Source organism: Hemitrygon akajei, chromosome 7 (assembly GCF_048418815.1).
Source record: "Hemitrygon akajei chromosome 7, sHemAka1.3, whole genome shotgun sequence".
In the NCBI taxonomy this organism is placed as follows: domain Eukaryota; kingdom Metazoa; phylum Chordata; class Chondrichthyes; order Myliobatiformes; family Dasyatidae; genus Hemitrygon; species Hemitrygon akajei.
The window spans coordinates 122,427,220-122,444,571 of record NC_133130.1 but is presented as its reverse complement, the minus strand read 5'-3'; the positions used below and the strand labels follow the sequence as shown (position 1 = coordinate 122,444,571).

At 46.4% G+C, this 17,352-nt stretch overlaps 1 protein-coding gene across 1 annotated transcript in view; it reads left to right on the top strand.

Annotated features, from left to right (window-relative positions):
- The first annotated feature begins 610 nt into the window (after positions 1-610).
- The window catches only part of LOC140730881 (somatomedin-B and thrombospondin type-1 domain-containing protein), a 261,974-nt gene continuing 245,232 nt past the window's right edge, over positions 611-17,352 (top strand). Inside the window, exon 1 of the mRNA XM_073051869.1 lies at positions 611-1,099. Coding sequence (XP_072907970.1) covers positions 871-1,099 — 229 coding nt within the window. The 5' untranslated portion in view covers positions 611-870. The remainder of the gene's footprint in view (positions 1,100-17,352) is intronic.

Below are 17,352 nucleotides of genomic sequence, written 5' to 3'. Positions count from 1 at the left end.
CAACAGAGTCATAGAAGAGTCGTAGAAAAGTACAGCACAAAACAGGCCCTTCGGCCCTTCTAGTCCGTGCCAAAACCATTTAAACTGCCTACTCGCATCGACCTGCACTGGGACCGTAGCCCTTCGTACCCCTACCATCCATGTACCTATCCAAACATTTCTTCAATGTTTAATCGCGCTCGCATGCACCGCTTGCGCTGGCAGCTCTTTCCACACTCTCACCGGCCTCAATCGTCTTGTAACAGCGGGATGGAAACTTTCCTTAAGCATGGTGGTACTTCCTTTCAAATGTTTGTATCTCCTGCCCGACGGGAAGGGGAATCCCCCGAAGGGTCTCGGCCTGAACCGTCGGCTCTTTATTTATGTTCATAGATGTGTTTGACCTGCTGAATTCCTTCAGCACTTTGTCTCTGTTACTCTGGATTTCCAGGATCTGCAGATTCTCCAATGTTCCGTTCAAGTATAACATAAAGGGCGCGGATCCATTTGGCGGAAGGGCGTGGGGCGCTAGGACCACGGGGGTGCTATGTGCCGAATAAGGTGGGCTGGAAGAACGCAGCGCAGCGAATCAAGGACGCCGCATGGTCTATCCGCAGGCTCTCAACGAGGGGAGCGCCTTACACGCCTCTGTGTTTGGGATAACTTGCATCGTCGCTGGACGGAGAGCTCCCAGTTCTCATTTGCTACTGGCCCTGCAGCCGGACTTAACTGCCCCATTATAAACGCCTGCCTCGCCTCCCTCTCGCCTTATATATTTCACTTAGAAAAACCTAACGGGTTGCCGAGAAAACTCTTTACCTCCCATGTGAAGGCGAGAGCCGTGCTGTGTGTGTGTGTGCGAGGCGAGGGGAGGGGGGCGAAAGGAACAACATGGAGCATCTCTCCAGCACCCGGGGTTGTTTCGCCTTGTTGACACTGACGGTGTGGTTGCGAGGGGTCGCCGCCGGCTGCTCCGACAGGGAGAATCCCAAATGTTGCACGGGAAGAAATAACCAGTGCTGGGATTTCACGAGGAGGCGGACGATGTGTTACTGCGATACCTACTGTGCGAAAACAGCGGACTGCTGCGAAGATTACAACGCGGTTTGTCAAATTTCAGGTGAGCGATTCCGGATTCCGTGATCTGCAGGGCACAGTGAGACACACAGATTATTCTGAGAGTCAGACAGATAGACAGGCACACACACACACACACACACACACACACACACACACACACACATTCACATATATTCACACACACAGACACTCACCCTCACACACACATCCCCCCCACACACACACAGACACTCACCCTCACACACACATCCCCCCCACACACACACATTCCCACACACACACACACACACACACACACACACACACACACACACACACACACACACACACACACACACACACAGTGAGAGACAGAAAAACAGAGAGAAGACAGTTTTGTACAGACTGGAAATGAAGAAGCATTTCAGTCTTTTCAATTGAGACCGAATGTCACAGGGATTCAGAATCTGAGCTGACGTTTCTGAACTGATACGCATCTGATCGTTGTTAGTTTATCAGTGAAAGATGTTTGCTGTGTTGAAAATCTGTCTGCAACAAGTTGGCAGTATTCACCAGTTTGTGAAAACTCCAGGCTGTAGGGTTTGAAGCGGCGTTGCTGCATGGCTGTCCAAGTAACTTCGCTCGGACGCTACATTTGGGCAGCGTTTGACAGGGGCGTTTTAGGAACGAATGCCTTTCTCTCTTCGCCTGGTTTACTGTCAGATGTGGTACAGTCAGCAATTGGACGCTTGCCGAAGAAAAAGATGTTGGCGGGTTCTTGATTAGTCAGGGCATCAAAGGCAGGAGAATGGGGTATGAGAGGGGTAATAAGTCAGCCATGATGGAATGGCGGTGCAGACCCGATGGGCAGAATCGCCTAATTCTGCATCTATGTCTTACGGTTTTATGTCAGCAACTGGTTCTGTGTTTAATACTGTGTGACATGGAGGTAACTTTATGAAAAGTACTTTTACTTTACAAAATGTAAACGTGAGTAATCTTCACCCGCGAATAATCGGTGAATGAAACTTGAGACAACGTTGTGAATTCAGTTTGGGTTACAGGACACGCGTATGAATCGTTCGCCTCTAGCCCCCCCAGCCCGCGTAGACTGGCGCAGGTTCACGTTATTTTGTTTACGGAGACATCGCGGAACAGGCCCTCTGGGCCCACAGGGCGGCACCAGCCATCACCCCGATTTAATTCCCGCCCGATCGCGGGACACTTTACAATGGCCAATTAACCGGTACGTCGTTGGACTGTGAGAGGAACCCGGAGCACCCGGAGGAAACCCACGTGGTCACAGGGAGAACGTACAAACATTTTTACAGATCTACAACTGTGTACACTTGAATCTGCTTTCCGCCTCCCTTCACTCTCCCTAGGGCCCAACATTTCACCTCCCCTTATTTTCAACAGATTTCGTTTTAAATGCAACGGAATTTACAAATAAAATTAATTTGGAGTGTATTTTACTGTACAGAGAGGCCTCAAGCGGCAAGGCACAATGTGGGGGGGGGGAGGTGGGGGTTCGTATACAGAACCTCCCTCCCTAAATTCTACTTGTGTCAGGCCTGCTCCCACTGAAACCTCACAGTCTGCACACACAGACACCTACCAGTCTGCACACGCAGACACCTCACAGTCTGCACACGCAGACACCTACCGGCCTGCACACGCAGACACCTACCAGTCTGCACACGCAGACACCTACCGGCCTGCACACGCAGACACCTACCAGTCTGCACACGCAGACACCTACCGGCCTGCACACGCAGACACCTACCAGTCTGCATTCAGCTAATTGGATTCACCTTCCGCTCATTCCAGCCTCGTCACCTGCAGCCTATTTAACCCCAGTTCTCACCTCCAGTCCTTGTTCACTCATTGAACAAGCTGGTCTTAACCCGGTAAGCTTTCACCCTCCCTGCCTAAAGTTTACCTTGTTGCCTGTTTTGTTTAGTTTCTGTTCTCCCTTGTTCTGTAGACAATGGTTGTTGTGATGTCTCTAGTGTGGTGGTGTGGTGGGTAGTGCTTGTCACTCTTACTTTCAGCTTCCACTGTTGGCTTGTGGAAAGGAAAGCTGAATGTTTGTCTCTCCCTGCAGGCTGTGAGGTGTTGCTAGGAGCAGGCCTGACACAAGTGGAACATAGATAAGGCTTGCTCTTCAACAGCAAACCTCATGTAGTGCATCCTCCCTGGTGACACACCGAAACTGAACTCCTTTCAGACTCAGGCTGAAACACAGAGGACAGGGGAGGAGGTCTGACCCCTGCACATGTAGCACAAAGGCCCGCTGGAGTGTGGACACGCCCTGATGCTTGTGAACCAGATCCCCAGCTATGGGTAAATAGCCTCACTGCCTTGTGGGCAGTCTTGGGAAAGATGGAGACTATGGGACTGGACCCAGACAGTGGACATCACTGAACATTCTCCGGCAGCTCCTGCAGCCAAGCTGCTGCCAAATATATTGCTGCATAAGCTTTCCTTTGGACTACGGTGGTGAGGCCGAGAAGGGGACCTTGGTGACTGGGCATCTCAGGATCTCCATACTTTCCACCCAGGCTTGTGATGATGATCAAGACAGACAGATACCAATCAAACACAAAGGAAAACAACATTTTTTTGAAAGTATGGCTTCCTCAGAATTTTTTTTGCTTATGATAGACCATTTGAAGCTGAACACAAATATAATTTTAGGCTACTTGTAATATGTAGGAATTTGGAGAAGCAAGAAATTAATGTTTATTGAATATAATGTGTTTAATTGCATAATGGTTCTGAGGCTTCTCAATAGTTTAACTAAGCTAAAATGTTTTGTTGATGATTTTCATTTGTACTCAGTGTCTAAGGCTTCTCGCTTAAGTGACAACTAACATTGATGGATTCCAGTTGCCCTGATACTGTTTCTCCGTGACTGCAATGTCCTGGTGAAACCTTTCACCATGCTCATCACTGACAGCGCCAAGATTTGCAGGGAAGAAGTCTAAATGGGAATGCAGAAAATGAATCTTTAGTGACATGTTGCACTTCATGGTTTTGTATGCTTGAAGCATGTTGTCAACCAGCTGCCGTAGTCTGATGCTCTGTAGTTGCCAAGAAAATTTTCAACAACATCCTTAAGTGCCTTCCATGATTTTCTCCAGTCTCACTAGAAGTTCTTCAAATTGTCTGTGGTTGATGACCTGTTTGATCTGTGGGTCAACAAAAATGCTTTCCTTAATCTTGGCATCTGTTATTCTGACATGAATTATGAATTGAAATAACAAATATAGGTGATTTCAAAAAATGGTGTGAGATAGGAGAATTTCATGGTGATATTCATGATCCTCAGTCCAAGATCCATAAGATACACACAGAAGTATTCAGGAAGCAAAACCTTTGCTGTCCAGCGTTATTAAAGTTATCGTTTATGGCTAAATCGTCTCTGCTGCTATCTTTGGGTCAAGCCTCTTCTACATTACCTGACAATTTCATTCTAAGCTTACAGAACAATTTTAAAACTAAATTAAATTTTCAATTGATTTGTGCAGTTCCGTTTGATTTGATATAATAACCAATGCAAAATTTCCAGTCAGGTGAGGCACAGCACAGAAAGAGGCCTTTCAGCCCATCTCATTTATCTGTGCTGGGACTTTGTCCCTCTTTCCTGGGTTTACTGAGGGGTGGTTAAGATACCTAGCTGAGGCTTGAGGGAAAAATGTAGTGTAGCAGCTACAGGGAAACCCGCAGTGCAGCAGGGTGGCGGGCTGCAGTTTCTTCTAAGGAGGTATAAGGTGCTCTTCCCTCTGCTGGTCACCCTTGGACAAGGTGTTAGCATATGGTTAGTTAACCCCCCCCCCCCCGCCCCCCGGACTGATCAGGGTTGTGTGAAGCCACGGGAGCAGCTGGTGCAGATCACAAGTGCTGGTTATGTGACCACTGATGCCAGGCAGACAACTTCTGAAGGGTATTGATAATGGCTGGGGGTCACCCATCTTGTAAAGACACTGCCCAGAACAAGCCAATGGCAAACCACTTCTGTAGAAAAATTTGCCAAGAACAATCATGGTCAGGGAAAGACAGTGATCACCCACGACATATGACATGACACATAATGATGATGATGAATCCATCTTAGAACCATAGAGACATAGAAAACCTACAGCACAATACAGGCCCTTCGGCCCACAAAGCTGTGTTGAACATGTCCCTACCTTAGAACTACCTAGGCTTTGCTCATAGCCCTCTATTTTTCTAAGCTCCATGTATCCATCCAGGAGTCTCTTAAAAGACCCTATCGTATCCGCCTCCACCACCGTTGCCGGCAGCCGATTCCACACACTCACCACTCTCTGCGTAAAAAAACTTACCCTGACATCTCCTCTGTACCTACTTTCAAGCACCTTAAACCTGTGCCCTCTCGTGTTAGCCATTTCAGCCCTGGGAAAAAGTCTCTGACTATCCACACGATCAATGCCTCTCATTATCTTGTACGCCTCTATCAGGTCACCTCCCATCCTCCGTCGCTCCAAGGAGAAAAGGCCGAGTTCACTCAACCTATTCTCATAAGGCATGCTCCCCAATCCAGGCAACATCCTTGTAAATCTCCTCTGCACCCTTTCTATGGCTTCCACATCCTTCCTGTAGTGAGGTGACCAGAACTGAGCACAGTACTCTAAGTGGGGTCTGACCAGGGTCCTATATAGCTGCAACATTACCTCTCGGCTCTTAAACTCAACCCCACGATTGATGAAAGCTAATGCTCCATATGCCTTCTTAACCACAGAGTCAACCTGCGCAGCTGCTTTGGACTATGGACTCGGACCCAAAGATCCCTCTGATCCTCCACACTGTCCAGAGTCTGACCATTAATACTATATTCTGCCATCATATTTGACCTACCAAAATGAACCACCTCATGCTTATCTGGGTTGAACTTCATCTGCCACTTCTCAGCCCAGTTTTGCATCCTAGTGATGTCCCACTGTAACCTTTGACAGCCCTCCACACTATCCACAACACTGCCAACCTTTGTGTCATCAGCAAACTTACTAACCCATCCCTCCACTTCCTCTTCCAGGTCATTTATAAAAATCACGAAGAGAAGGGGTCCCAGAACAGATCCTTGAGGCACCCCACTGGTCACTGACCTTCATGAGGATATGACCTGTCTACAACCACTCTTTGCCTTCTGTGAGCAAGCCAGTTCTAGAACCACAAAGCAGTGTCCCCTTGGATCCCATGCCTCCATACTTTCTCAATGTCTTGCATGGGGTACCTTATCAAATGCCTTGCTGAAATCCATATACACTACATCTACTGCTCTTCCTTCATCAATGTATTTAGTCACATCCTCAAAAAATTCAATCAGGCTCGTAAGGCACGACCTGCCTTTGACAAAGCCATGCTGACTATTCCGAATCATATTATACCTCTCCAAAAGTTCATAAATCCTGCCTCTCAGGATCTTCTCCATCAACTTACTGACCACTGAAGAAAGACTCACTGGTCTATAATATCCTGGGCTATCCCTACTCCCTTTCCTGAATAAGGGAACAACACCTACAACCCTCCAATCCTCTGGAACCTCTCCACAGATCATTGCCAGAGGCTCATCAATCTCCTCCCTCGCTTCCCACAGTAGCCTGGGGTACATCCCGACCAGTCACGGTGACTTATCAAACTTGGGTCATTTCTTTGGCAGTTTGAATGGGGCATGACTGCACAAGCGCGTGAAGGTCGGCCTCTGAGATCAGTGGGAGAGTTTAAAAAGCGAGCAGATTAACGGAGCGGGAGAGATGGAGCAGTGGGAGACAGAGTAGGAAGGCTTCAGTGAGCAGAGGCTGAGGACGTGCTTGATCCCAGTCAGGTAAGGCCGGGTAAGCTCCTTTAACAACTCTAATTAGCTTAGGAGTGGGTAATGGAGGCAGCAGTTAGGGCAGTCGAGTGCTCCGTTTGCAGTATGTGGGAAGTCAGGGCGAGCACAGCTGTCCCTGATGACTACACCTGCGAAAGGTGCATCCAGCTGCAGCTCCTGACAAACCGAGTTAGGGAACTGGAGCTGGACCTGGATGAACTTGGGATCATTCGGGAGGCAGAGGCAGAAATAAACAGGAGTTTCAGGGAGATAGTCACCCCTAAGAGTCAGGAGCTGGGTGACTGTCAGGAGAGGGAAGAGGAATAGACAGGAAGAGCAGAGCACCCCTATGGCTGTTCCCATCAGCAATCAGTACACTGTTCTGGATACTGTCGGTGGGGACGACCTACCAGGGACAAGTTGCAGTGGTTGCGTCTCTGGCACCAAGACTGGACCCTCAGCTCAGAAGGGAAGGAGGGAAGAGAGGAGAGCAGTAGTGATAGGGGATTCAGTAGCGATAGGGGTTCTGTGGAAGAGATCAAGAATCCCGGATGGTCTGTTGCCTCCCTGGTGCCAGAGTCCGCGATATCTCGGATTGAGTTTTCAGTATTCTCAAGAGGGAGGGTGAGCAGCCAGATGTCGTGGTCCATGTAGGGACCAATGACGTGGATAGGAAGGAGGAGAAGGTCCTGCAAAGAGAGTTTAGGGAGTTAGGTACAAAGTTGAAGGACAGGACCTCCAAGGTTGCAATCTCAGGATTGCTACCAGTGCCACGTGCTAGTGAGGCTAGACATAGGAAGATAATGCAGCTAAATACGTGGCTAAGGAGATGGTGCGGGAGGGAGGGCTTCATGTTTCTGGATAATTGGGCCTTGTTCCAGGGAAGGTGGGACCTATTCCGACGGGATGGGTTGCACCTGAACTGGAGGGGGACTAACATCACTGTGGGAAGGTTTATTAGTGCTGCTCCAGGGGGTTTAAACTAGATTTGCAGGGGGAGGGGAACCAGAATGTTAGAGCAGATAGTGAGGTGGAGGAGGATAAAGGTCATGCAAGAGCTGCAAGTATAGTGCATGGAGTAAAGCCAGATCTAACATATAAAGAGGCTTTGAGGAAAGAGAAGCAGAATAAAGGGTATAAAGGTAGTAAGGTAGAAGGGCTAAAGTGTGTGCACTTCAATGCAAGAAGCATCAGGAACAAAGGTGATGAACTGAGAGCTTGGATACATACATGGAATTATGATGTAGTGGCCATTACGGAGACTTGGCTGGCACCAGGGCAGGAATGGATTCTCAATGTTCCTGGATTTCAGTGCTTTAAAAGAGATAGAGGGGGGAAAAGGGGAGGAGTGGTGGCATTACTGGTCAGGGATACTATTACAGCTGCAGAAAATGTAGCAGGATCCTCTCTTGCTGTATTGTTCTTTGTTCTTTGATGCTTTCCAAAAGCTCCAGCACATCCTCTTTCTTAATATCTACATGCTCAAGCTTTTCAGTCCACTGCAAGCCATCCATACAATCGCCAAGATCCTTTTCCATAGTGAATACTGAAGCAAAGTATTCATTAAGTACCTCTGCCATTTCCTCCAGTTCCATGCACACTTTTCCACTGCCACACTTGATTGGTCCTATTCTCTCATGTCTTATAGAACATAGAACATAGAATAGTACAGCACATTACAGGCCCTTCGTCCCACAATGTTGTGCTGACCCTCAAACCCTGCCTCCCATATAACCCCCCACCTTAAATTCCTCCATATACCTGTCTAGTAGTCTCTTAAACTTCACTAGTGTATCTGCCTCCACCACTGACTCAGGCAGCGCATTCCACGCACCAACCACTCTCTGAGTGAAAAACCTTCCTCTAATATCCTCCTTGAACTTCCCTCCCCTTACCTTAAAGCCACGTCCTCTTGTATTGAACAGTGGTGCCCTGGGGAAGAGGCGCTGGCTGTCCACTCTATCTATTCCTCTTAATATCTTGTACACCTCTATCATGTCTCCTCTCATCCTTTTTCTCTCTAAAGAGTAAAGCCCTAGCTCCCTTAATCTCTGATCATAATCCATACTCTCTAAACCAGGCAGCATCCTGGTAGATCTCCTCTGTACCCTTTCCAATGCTTCCACATCCTTCCTATAGTGAGGCGACCAGAACTGGACACAGTACTCCAAGTGTGGCCTAACCAGAGTTTTATAGAGCTGCATCATTATCTTGCGACTCTTAAACTCTACCCCTCGACTTATGAAATCTAACACCCCATAATCTTTCTTAACTACCCTATCTACCTGTGAGGTGAATTTCAGGGATCTGTGGACATGTACCCCCAGATCCCTCTGCTCCTCCACACTCCCAAGTACCCTGCCATTTACTTTGTACTTTGCCTTGGAGTTTGTCCTTCCAAAGTGTACCACCTCACACTTCTCCGGGTTGAACTCCATCTGCCACTTCTCAGCCCACTTCTGCATCCTATCAATGTCTCTGCAATCTTCGACAATCCTCTTCATTATCTACACCACCACCAACCTTTGTGTCGTCTGCAAACTTGCCAACCCACCCTTCTACCCCCACATCCAGGTCGTTAATAAAAATCACGAAAAGTAGAGGTCCCAGAACAGATCCTTGTGGGACACCACTAGTCACAACCCTCCAATCTGAATGTACTCCCTCCACCACAACCCTCTGCTTTCTGCAGGCAAGCCAATTCTGAATCCATCTGGCCAAACTTCCCTGGATCCCATGCCTACTGACTTTCTGAATAAGCCTACTGTGTGGTACCTTGTCTAATGCCTTATTAAAATCCATGTAGATCACATCCACTACACTGCCCTCATCTATATGCCTGGTCACCTCCTCAAAGAACTCTATCAGGCTTATTAGACACGATCTCCCCTTCACAAAGCCATGCTGACTGTCCCTGATCAGACCATGATTCTCTAAATGCCCATAGATCCTATCTCTAAGAATCTTTTCAATAGCTTTCCCACCACAGACGTAAGGCTCACTGGTCTATAATTACCCAGACTATCCCTACTACCTTTTTTTGAACAAGGGGACAACATTCGACTCCCTCCAATCCTCTGGTACCATTGCCGTGGACAAAGAGGAATTATTATTATTACACCTTTCCAGAATCTGTCTCCCTATCTGCTCGATGTCTCTGTTACTATTGGGTGGTCTATAAAAAAACACCCAGTAGAATTATTGACCCCTTCCTATTCCTAACTTCCACCCACAGAAACTCCGTAGAGAACCCCTCCATGACTTCCTCCTTTTCTGCAGTTGTGACACTATCTCTGATCAACAGTGCCACACCCCCACCTCTTTAGCCTCCCTCCCTGTCCTTTCTGAAACATCTGAAGCCTGGAACTTGAAGTAGCCATTTCTGCCCCTGCACCATCCAAGTTTCTGTAATAGCTACAACATCATAGCTCCAAGTGCTGATCCACACTCTAAGCTCATCCGTTTTATTCACGATACACCTCACATTAAAATACACCCATCTCAAACCATCGGTCTGAGTGCATCCCTTCTCTATCACCTGCTTATCCTGCCTTTTGCACTGTCTCCAAGCTTTCTCTATTTGTGAGCCAATCTCCCTTTCCTCCATTACTTCAGATTGGTCCCCACCCCCCAGCAATTCTAGTTTAAACTCTCCCCAATAGCCTCTGCAAACCTCCCCGCTAGCATATTGGTCCCTCTCAGATTCAAGTACAGGTCACACCTGCCCCAGAAGTGGTCCAAATGATCCAGAAATATGAATCCTTGCCTCCTGCTCCAATCCCTCAGCCACAGATTTATCCTCCACCTCATTCTATTCTTATACTCACTATCACGTGGCATAGGCAGTAATCCCGAGATTACTACCTTTGAGGTCCTACTTCTCAACTTCCTTCCTAACTCGCTGTAGTCTTTAGGATCTCCTCCCTTTTCCCACCTGTGTCGTTGGTACCAATATGTATCATGATCTCTGGCTGTTCTCCTTCCCACTTTAAGATATCGTGGACGCGATCAAAAACATCCTTGACCCTGGCACCTGGGAGGCAAACTAACAGCGACCCGGGGTTGCTGGAGCTGTAAAGCGTTGTGCTAACCACTACACTACCGTGCGATGGGAATTGAACCCGGGTCGCTGGTACTGTAAAGCGTTATGCTAACCACTACACTACCGTGCGATGGGAATTGAACCCGGGTCACTGGTACTGTAAAGTGTTGTGCTAACCATTACACTACCGTGTGATGGGAATTGAACCCGGGTCACTGGCACTGTAAACGTTGTGCTAACCACTACACTATCATGCGATGGGAATTGAACCCGGGTCACTGGTACTGTAAAGTGTTGTGCTAACCACTACACTACTGTGCGGTGGGAATTGAACCCGGGTCACTGGTACTGTAAAACATTGTGCTAACCACAACACTACCGTGTGATGGGAATTGAACCCGGGTCACTGGTACTGTAAAACGTTGTGCTAACCACTACACTACCGTGCGATGGGAATTGAACCCGGGTCACTGGTACTGTAAAACGTTGTGCTAACCACTACACTACCGTGCGATGGGAATTGAACCCGGGTCACTGGTACTGTAAAGCGTTATGCTAACCACTACACTACCGTGTGATGGGAATTGAACCCGGGTCACTGGTACTGTAAAACGTTGTGCTAACCACTACACTACCGTGCGATGGGAATTGAACCCGGGTCACTGGTACTGTAAAGCGTTATGCTAACCACTACACTACCATGTGATGGGAATTGAACCCGGGTCACTGGTACTGTAAAACGTTGTGCTAACCACTACACTACCGTGTGATGGGAATTGAACCCGGGTCACTGGTACTGTAAAACGTTGTGCTAACCACTACACTACCGTGTGATGGGAATTGAACCCGGGTCACTGGTACTGTAAAACGTTGTGCTAACCACTACACTACCGTGTGATGGGAATTGAACCCGGGTCACTGGTACTGTAAAGCGTTGTGCTAACCACTACACTACCATGTGATGGGAATTGAACCCGGGTCACTGGTACTGTAAAGCGTTGTGCTAACCACTGCACTACCGTGTGATGGGAATTGAACCCGGGTCACTGGTACTGTAAAGCGTTGTGCTAACCACTACACTACTGTGCGATGGGAATTGAACCCGGGTCACTGGTACTGTAAAGCGTTGTGCTAACCACTACACTACCGTGTGATGGGAATCGAACCCGGGTCACTGGTACTGTAAAGTGTTGTGCTAACCACTACACTACCGTGCGATGGGAATTGAACCCGGGTCACCGGTACTGTAAAGCGTTGTGCTAACCACTACACTACTGTGCGATGGGAATTGAACCCGGGTCACTGGTACTGTAAAGCGTTGTGCTAACCACTGCACTACCGTGTGATGGGAATTGAACCCGGGTCACTGGTACTGTAAAACGTTGTGCTAACCACTACACTACCGTGTGATGGGAATTGAACCCGGGTCACTGGTACTGTAAAGCGTTGTGCTAACCACTACACTACCATGTGATGGGAATTGAACACGGGTCACTGTTGTAAAGCGTTGTGCTAACCACTACACTACCGTGTGATGGGAATTGAACCCGGGTCACTGGTACTGTGAAGCGTTGTGCTAACCACTACACTACCGTGTGATGGGAATTGAACCCGGGTCACTGGTACTGTAAAGCGTTGTGCTAACCACTACACTACCATGTGATGGGAATTGAACACGGGTCACTGTTGTAAAGCGTTGTGCTAACCACTACACTACCGTGTGATGGGAATTGAACCCGGGTCACTGGTACTGTAAAGTGTTGTGCTAACCACTACACTACCGTGCGATGGGAATTGAACCCGGGTCACTGGTACTGTAAAGTGTTGTGCTAACCATTACACTACCGTGTGATGGGAATTGAACCCGGGTCACTGGCACTGTAAACGTTGTGCTAACCACTACACTATCATGCGATGGGAATTGAACCCGGGTCACTGGTACTGTAAAGTGTTGTGCTAACCACTACACTACCGTGTGATGGGAATTGAACCCGGGTCACTGGTACTGTAAAGTGTTGTGCTAACCACTACACTACTGTGCGGTGGGAATTGAACCCGGGTCACTGGTACTGTAAAACATTGTGCTAACCACAACACTACCGTGTGATGGGAATTGAACCCGGGTCACTGGTACTGTAAAGCGTTGTGCTAACCACTACATTACCGTGCGATGGGAATTGAACCCGGGTCGCTGGTACTGTAAAGTGTTGTGCTAACCACTACACTACCGTGTGATGGGAATTGAACCCTGGTCACTGGTACTGTAAAGCATTGTGCTAACCACTACACTACCGAGCCAAAACTATTTTGGCTCCTTTACTGAGGCAGCAAGAAGTGTAGACAGACCTCCTCCTGAAGGATTCTCTCAAATCTAGGTGCTTCCTGTTAACAAATAAGAAAATAGTGTGCTACCTTAGTCATATAGTTATTGTATTAGGACATAAGAAATTGGAGCAGAATTATGCCATTCAGCCCATCAAGTCTGTTCTGGGTCTGTTAAAACTGAGACCAGCAGTGATGGCTTTGTGCAGTTGAGTTGGATGCAGGAAAGGTCTGAGGAACAGTTGCAGTGTCCCTGTATGCTTCATTATCTTATAGTGGTAAGAACAATTTTCATGCTCTGCATCCAGATTAAACATCAGCAGCTGGGGACTGGGACTCACGGGAGGGTGAGTTGATAGATTACCCAGCTGTGAGAGGGAGTTGAGAGCTGACAGCACCAGTGGTATCTTATCCGTGTAAAGACCAGGACATCTGTTTTCCTTTTCTCACAATGCATTTGGGAAGCTACCCTTTTTAACCATCAGAATGACAGGGAGAACTTTAAATTAAACTGTCCTTTGTTAGTGAAGAGTTGGTGATTCGATTTGGTCTGTATTAACCTGCTCTTATCAATGTCAACAGCGTTAATACTGGTTTAAATAAACACACACACACACACACACACACACACCCATTTCTAATAAATTAATGCTCCTGTAATAGCTGTGTAATGTGGAGTGTAACAGTCCTGTAAAAACTGTAATAAGTGCAGAGTGATGTATAATAACCATGTAATAAGTTTGGTAACCCCATAATGACTTTGTAAAATCTGGAGTGCCATGGAACTCTAATGACTATGTACTGTAATAGGTGGTGTGTTATGGTCCTCTAATGACTATGTATTGTGCAAACGTTTGTAATATGTGGAGGGCAATGGTGCTGTAATGACTATATAATATGTGGAGTGCCATGGTACTGAAATGACTATGTAGTAAATGGAGTGGCATGAAGCTGTAATGATTAGATAACAGGCAGAGTGCCATGCCCTCTAATGACTATGCAATAGGTGGATTTCCATGGTCCTCTACTGACTATATAACATGTGCAGTGCTGTCATCTTTTAATGACTATGTAATGTGGAATACCCTTGTCCTGTAATTACTACATAATAGGTGTGTCACGGTTCTGTAATGACTATGTAGTAGGTCGCATGCATGTTTCCGTAATGACTATGTAATCAGTGAAGTGCCATAGCCCTGTAATGACTATGTAATAGGTGGAGTGTAATGGTGCTGTAATGACTATATAAGAAGTGGAGTGCAATGGTCCTGTAATGTCAATGTAATAAGTGGAGTGCTATGGCCATGTAATGATTATGTATCAGATGGAGTGTCTTGCCCCCGTAATGACTATGAAATAAGTGGAGTGCCATAGTGCTGTAATGACTATGTAGTAAGTGACGTACAATGGTGCTGTAATGACTATGGAATATGTGGAGTACCATGGTGATTTACTGACTGTTGCAGTGAATTTGTAATAGTGGACTCCCATGGTCTGGTATTGATTATATAATAGGTGGAGAGCTATGGTCCTGTAATAACTATGTAACAAGTGGAGTGTCATCATGCTGTAATGACTATGCAATAGGTGGTGTGGTTTGGCACTCTAATGTCTATGTAATAGGTGCAGTGCCATGCTGCTGTAATGATGATCTACTGTAATAATAGGTGGAATGCCATGGTGCTGTAATGATATGTAATCAGCAGAGTGCCATGGCGCTGTAATGACTATGTAGTGAGTGGAGTGCCATGGTGGTGTAATGACTATGCAATAGGTGGTGTAGTTTGACACTCTAATGTCTATGTAATAAGTGCAGTGCCATGTTACTGTAGCAGGGGTGTCAAACTCATTTTAGGTCACGGGCCGGATCAGTCGGACGCGTGCGAACGCAGCTTTCGTTGCCTCCATTTTTTCAGCCTGCTCTCATGTGTCTCAGTCTCTGCTATAACTACAAAGTGTTTCACTTTACAAATTCCGTTTCTTATGAAGAAGACTGCCGAATAAACACTAAAAACCCTGAAAACCTGGTACCTGAATAAACTCAGCATTAGCCATATCATACGCCATAGGCGCTTCGATTACTGGGGCCAGCTTTAATAGTAGTTAGATATTATCTCGCGGGCCAAAGATAATTCCACCGCGGGCCGTGAGTTTGACATATATGATCTACTGTATTAAGTGGAGTGCCATGTAATAGGTTGAGTACCATAGTGATTTAGTGACTACATAATAGATGGATTGCCATGGTCCTGTAATGACTATGTAATAAGTGGAGTGCAATGATGCTGTAATGACTATGTAACAAGTGGAGGACAATGGTCCTGTAATGTTTACATAATAAGTAGAGTGCCATGGCATTGTAATGATTATGTAGCAGATGGAGTGCTATGGCCCCGTAATGACTATGAAATAGGTGGAGTACTATGATCCTGTATTAACTTTCTAATAGAGTGTAATGCTGTTGTAATGATTATGTAATAAGCTTGGAGAGGGATTTGGACCAACTGGAAAAATGAGCTGATAAATGGCAGATGGAGTTTAATACAGACAAGTGTGAGGTATTGCACTTTGGAAGGACAAACCAAGGTAGAACATACAAGGTAAATGGCAGGGCACTGAGGAGTGCAGTAGAACAGAGGGATCTGGGAATACGGATACAAAATTCCCTAAAAGTGGCATCACAGGTAGATAGGGTTGTAAAGAGTGTTTTTGGTACATTGGCCTTTATAAATTAAAGTATTGAGTATAAGAGTTGGACTGTAATGCTGAGGTTATATAAGGCATTGGTGAGGTCGAATTTGGAGTATTGTGTGCAGTTTTGGTCACCAAATTACAGGAAGGATATGAATAAGTTTGAAAGAGTGCAGAGAAGGTTTACAAGGATGTTGCCGGGACTTGAGAAACTGAGTTACACAGAAAGGTTGAATAGGTTAGGACTTTATTCCTTGGAGCATAGGAGAATGATGGGAGACTTGATAGAGGTATATAAAATTATGATGGGTATAGATAGAGTGAATGCAAGCAGGCTTTTTCCACTGAGGCTAGGGAGAAAAAAAACAGAGGACATGGGTTAAGAGTGAAGGGAGAAAAGTTTAAAGGAAACATGGGGGGGGGGTGGTTTCTTCACACAGAGAGTGGTGGGAGTGTGGAATGAGCTGCCAGATGAAGTGGTAAATGTGGGCTCACTTTTAACATTTAAGAAAAACTTGGACAGGTACATGGATGAGAGGTGTATGGAGGGATACGGTCCGGGTGCAGGTCAGTGGGACTAGGCAGAAAAATGGTTCGCCACAGCCAAGAAGGGCCATAAGGCCTGTTTCTGTGCTGTAACGTTCTAAGGTTCTAAGTGGAATTCCATGGTTCTGTAATGACTGTGTAATAAGTGGAATCCCATGATCCTGTACTGATCATATAATAGGTGGAGTGCTATAGTCCTATAATAACTATGTTATAAATGGAGTGTCGCGGTCCTGTAATGATAATTAAATAGACAGAAAGTATCCTGGCCCTGTAATTTCTATGTAATAATTGGAGTGCTATGCTGCTGTAATGACTATGTAATGGGTGGAGTGCTATGTTGCTCTAATGACTGTGTAATAGGTGGTATGCCTTGGTTCTGCAATGACTATGTAGTAAGTGGAGTGCCATGGTCCTGTAATTACTATGCAATAAGTGGAGTGCCATCATCCTGTAATGACTTTGTAATATATAGAGGCGTGTGATAGACCCCATATAACTCGCAGTCAATGACAGAATCACAGGGAAGTTATGGTATTTTTTTCATTTCAAGCATAAAAGTTATTCGTCAGAAATGTACTTGGTGGCCACTCAGAAATCAAAAATTTATTCAGATACATAAAGTGTAAAAGAGATGCAAAAGTGGATATCGGACTGCTGGAAATCGATGCTGGAGAGGTGGTAGTGTGGGACAAAGAAGCATTCTGCATCAGTCTTCATTGTGGAAGACACTAGTACTATGCCAGAAGTTTGAGAGAATCAGGGCAGAAGTGCTATTACTAGGGAGAAATGCTTGGGAAGCTGAAAGATCCGAAGGTAGATAAGTCACCTGATGAGATGGTACACACCCCGGGGTTCTGAAGGTAGATAAGTC